Genomic DNA, 3,501 nt, shown 5'->3' on the forward strand with positions numbered 1-3,501 from the left:
ATGGTGGAATTCACTGCTGTGGAACAGAATAAAGAAAAAAGAATGAAAAGAAATGAAGACAGCCTAAGAGACCTCTGAGACAACATTAAGCTCAACAACATTTGCATTATAGGGGTCCCAGAAGGAGAAGAGAGAGAGAAAGGACCCGAGAAAATATTTGAAGAGACTATAGTCAAAAACTTCTCTAACATGGGAAAGGAAATAGCCACCCAAATCCAGAAAGCACAGTGAGTCCCATACAGGATAAACCCAAGGAGAAACACGCCAAGACACATAGTAATCAAATTGGCAAAAATTAAAGACAAAGAAAAATTATTGAAAGGAGCAAGGGAAAAATGACAAATAACATACAAGGGAACTCCCATAAGGTTAACAGCTGATTTCTCAGCAGAAAATCTACAAGCCAGAAGGGAGTGGCATGATATAATTAAAGTGATGAAAGGGAAGAATCTACAACCAAGATTATTCTACCCAGCAAGGATCTCATTCACATTTGATGGAGAAATCAAAAGCTTTACAGACAAGCAAAAGCTAAGAGAATTCAGCAGCAACAAACCAGCTCTACAACAAATGCCAAAGGAACTTCCCTAAGTGGGAAACACAAGAGAAGAAAAGGACCTACAAAAAGAAACCCAAAACAATTAAGAAAATGGTCATAAGAACATACATATCAATAATTACCCTTAACATGAATGGATTAAATGCTCCAACCAAAAGACACAGGATTGCTGAATGGATACAAAAGCAAGACCCATAGATATGCTGCCTACAAGAGACCCATTTCAGACCTAGGGGCACATACAGACTGAAAGTGATGGGATGGAAAAAAATATTCCATGCAAATGAAAATCAAAAGAAAGCTGGAGGGCTTCCCTGGTGGCGCAGTGGTTCAGAGTCCGCCTGCCGATGCAGGGGACACAGGTTCGTGCCTCACTCCAGGAAGATCCCACATGCTGTGGAGCGGCAGGGTCCGTGAGCCATGGCAGCTGAGCCTGCACATCCAGAGCCTGTGCTCTGCAACGGGAGAGGCCACAACAGTGGGAGGCCCATGTACCACAAATAGATAAATAGATAAATAAATAAATAAATAAATAAATAAATAAACGCTAGAGTAGCAATACTCATATCAGAAAAAAATAGATTTTAAAATAAAGAATGTTACAAGAGACAAGGAAGGACACTACATAATGATCAAGGGATCAATCCAAGAAGAAAATATAACAATTATAAATATATATGCACCCAACATAGGAGCACCTCAATACATAAAGCAACTGCTAACAGCTATAAAAGAAGACATCGACAGTAACTCAATAATAGTGGGGGACTTTAACACCTCACTTACACCATGGACAGGTGATCCAAAATGAAAATAAATAAGGAAACACAAGCTTTAAATGACACAATAGACCAGATAGACTTAATTGATATTTAGAGGACATTCCATCCAAAAATAGCAGATTACACTTTCTTCTCAAGTGCGCACAGAACATTCTCCAGGATAGATCACATCTTGGGCCACAAATCAAGCCTCAGTAAATTTAAGAAAATTGAAATCATATCAAGCATCTTTTCTGACCAAAACACTATGAGATTAGAAATGAATTACAGGGGAAAAAAACGTAAAAATCACAGACACATGGAGGCTAAACAATACGTTACTAAATAACCAAGAGATCACTGAAGAAGTCAAAAAATACCTAGAGACAAATGACAATGAAAACACGATGATCCAAAACCTATGGGATGCAGCAAAAGCAGTTCTAAGAGGGAAGTTTATAGCTAAACAAGCTTACCTCAAGAAACAAGAAAAATCTCAAATAAACAATCTAATCTTACACCTAAAGGAACTAGAGAAAGAAGAACAAACAAAACCCAAAGTTAGCAGAAGGAAAGAAATCATCAAGGTGAGATCAGAAATAAATGAAATAGAAACAAAAAAAACCAGGTCTCCTTCACTTCGCCCTCCAGCCGCGGCAGTTGCAGCGGGACGCCGAGCTAGCCGAGCGGCCTCAGCTGCTAGCGGAGCGGCCGCGGTGCCTCCCCCTCCCCCCAGGAGACCACCAGATCACCTCTCCCCGCGGCCTCGCCATGGCGACCTACGGACAGACCTCTCCGCGGCCAATGTGTATTCCTCCATCATATGCTGACCTTGGCAAAGCTGCCAGAGATATATTCAACAAAGGATTTGGTTTTGAGTTGGTGAAACTGGATGTGAAAACAAAGTCATGCAGTGGCGTGGAATTCTCAACATCTGGTTCATCTAATACAGACACTGGTAAAGTTACCGGGACCTTGGAGACCAAATATAAATGGTGTGAGTATGGTCTGACTTTCACAGAAAAGTGGAACACTGATAATACTCTGGGAACAGAAATCGCTATTGAAGACCAGATTTGTCAAGGTTTGAAACTGACATTTGATACCACCTTTTCACCAAACACGGGAAAGAAAAGTGGTAAAATCAAGTCTTCTTACAAGAGGGAATGTATAAACCTTGGTTGTGATGTTGACTTTGATTTTGCTGGACCTGCAATCCACGGTTCAGCAGTCTTTGGTTATGAAGGCTGGCTTGCTGGGTACCAGATGACCTTTGACAGTGCCAAATCAAAGCTGACAAGGAATAACTTTGCAGTGGGCTACAGGACTGGGGACTTCCAGCTACACACTAATGTCAATGATGGGACAGAATTTGGAGGATCAATTTATCAGAAAGTATGTGAAGATCTTGACACTTCAGTAAACCTTGCTTGGACATCAGGAACCAACTGTACTCGCTTTGGCATTGCAGCTAAATATCAGTTGGATCCCACTGCTTCCATTTCTGCAAAAGTCAACAACTCTAGTTTAATTGGAGTGGGCTACACTCAGACTCTGAGGCCTGGTGTGAAGCTTACACTGTCTGCTCTGGTAGATGGGAAGAGCATTAATGCTGGAGGCCACAAACTTGGCCTTGCCCTGGAGCTGGAGGCTTAATCCAGCTGAAAGAAACCTTTGGGAATGGATATCAGAAGATTTGGCCTTAATATATTTCCAGTGTGACCAGCAGGCTTCCCCCCCACCCCCACCCAAGAAGGTGATCAAAACAAAGGATGATCTAAACAAGAGCTGTATTTTAAATATTTAGGCAGTTACTTGTTAGCTGGTTTCTAGTTGAATTGGTTATCTTATCTAGTTACCAATGCTGCAGTCGTGCAGTCACCTATACATTATTTAAATGTATTTAACTGTTAAATGCGCTACCCACCAATAAGGAAATAGACCTTTATGAAAACTGTGCAATTGTGTGCATGTTTGTTTTTATGTTTCTTTTAACATTGAATATTGCCATTGAATGAGATGGATCAGTGGATGTTTTAAGTTGAGGTTAAAATTTTTTGTTAATTTCAACCATCATTAGAATTACTTTTGGTATCCCAAAACATTACAAATTATGAATAAAACAAGTATACATAAAAAAAAAATAGCAAACATCAATAAAACTATAAGCTGGTTCTTTGA

At 40.2% G+C, this 3,501-nt stretch overlaps 1 protein-coding gene across 1 annotated transcript; it reads left to right on the plus strand.

Annotated features, from left to right (window-relative positions):
- The first annotated feature begins 1,953 nt into the window (after positions 1–1,953).
- Positions 1,954–3,282, plus strand: LOC132483430 (voltage-dependent anion-selective channel protein 2-like). Its single transcript, XM_060088727.1, is given in 2 exon segments — positions 1,954–2,952; positions 2,954–3,282. Coding segments are annotated over 2 exon segments (1,035 nt in total). The 5' UTR covers positions 1,954–2,091; the 3' UTR covers positions 3,128–3,282.
- Positions 3,283–3,501: the final 219 nt, after the last annotated feature.

The sequence above is a fragment of the Mesoplodon densirostris genome, chromosome 1 (genome assembly GCF_025265405.1).
Source record: "Mesoplodon densirostris isolate mMesDen1 chromosome 1, mMesDen1 primary haplotype, whole genome shotgun sequence".
NCBI classification, from domain to species: domain Eukaryota; kingdom Metazoa; phylum Chordata; class Mammalia; order Artiodactyla; family Ziphiidae; genus Mesoplodon; species Mesoplodon densirostris.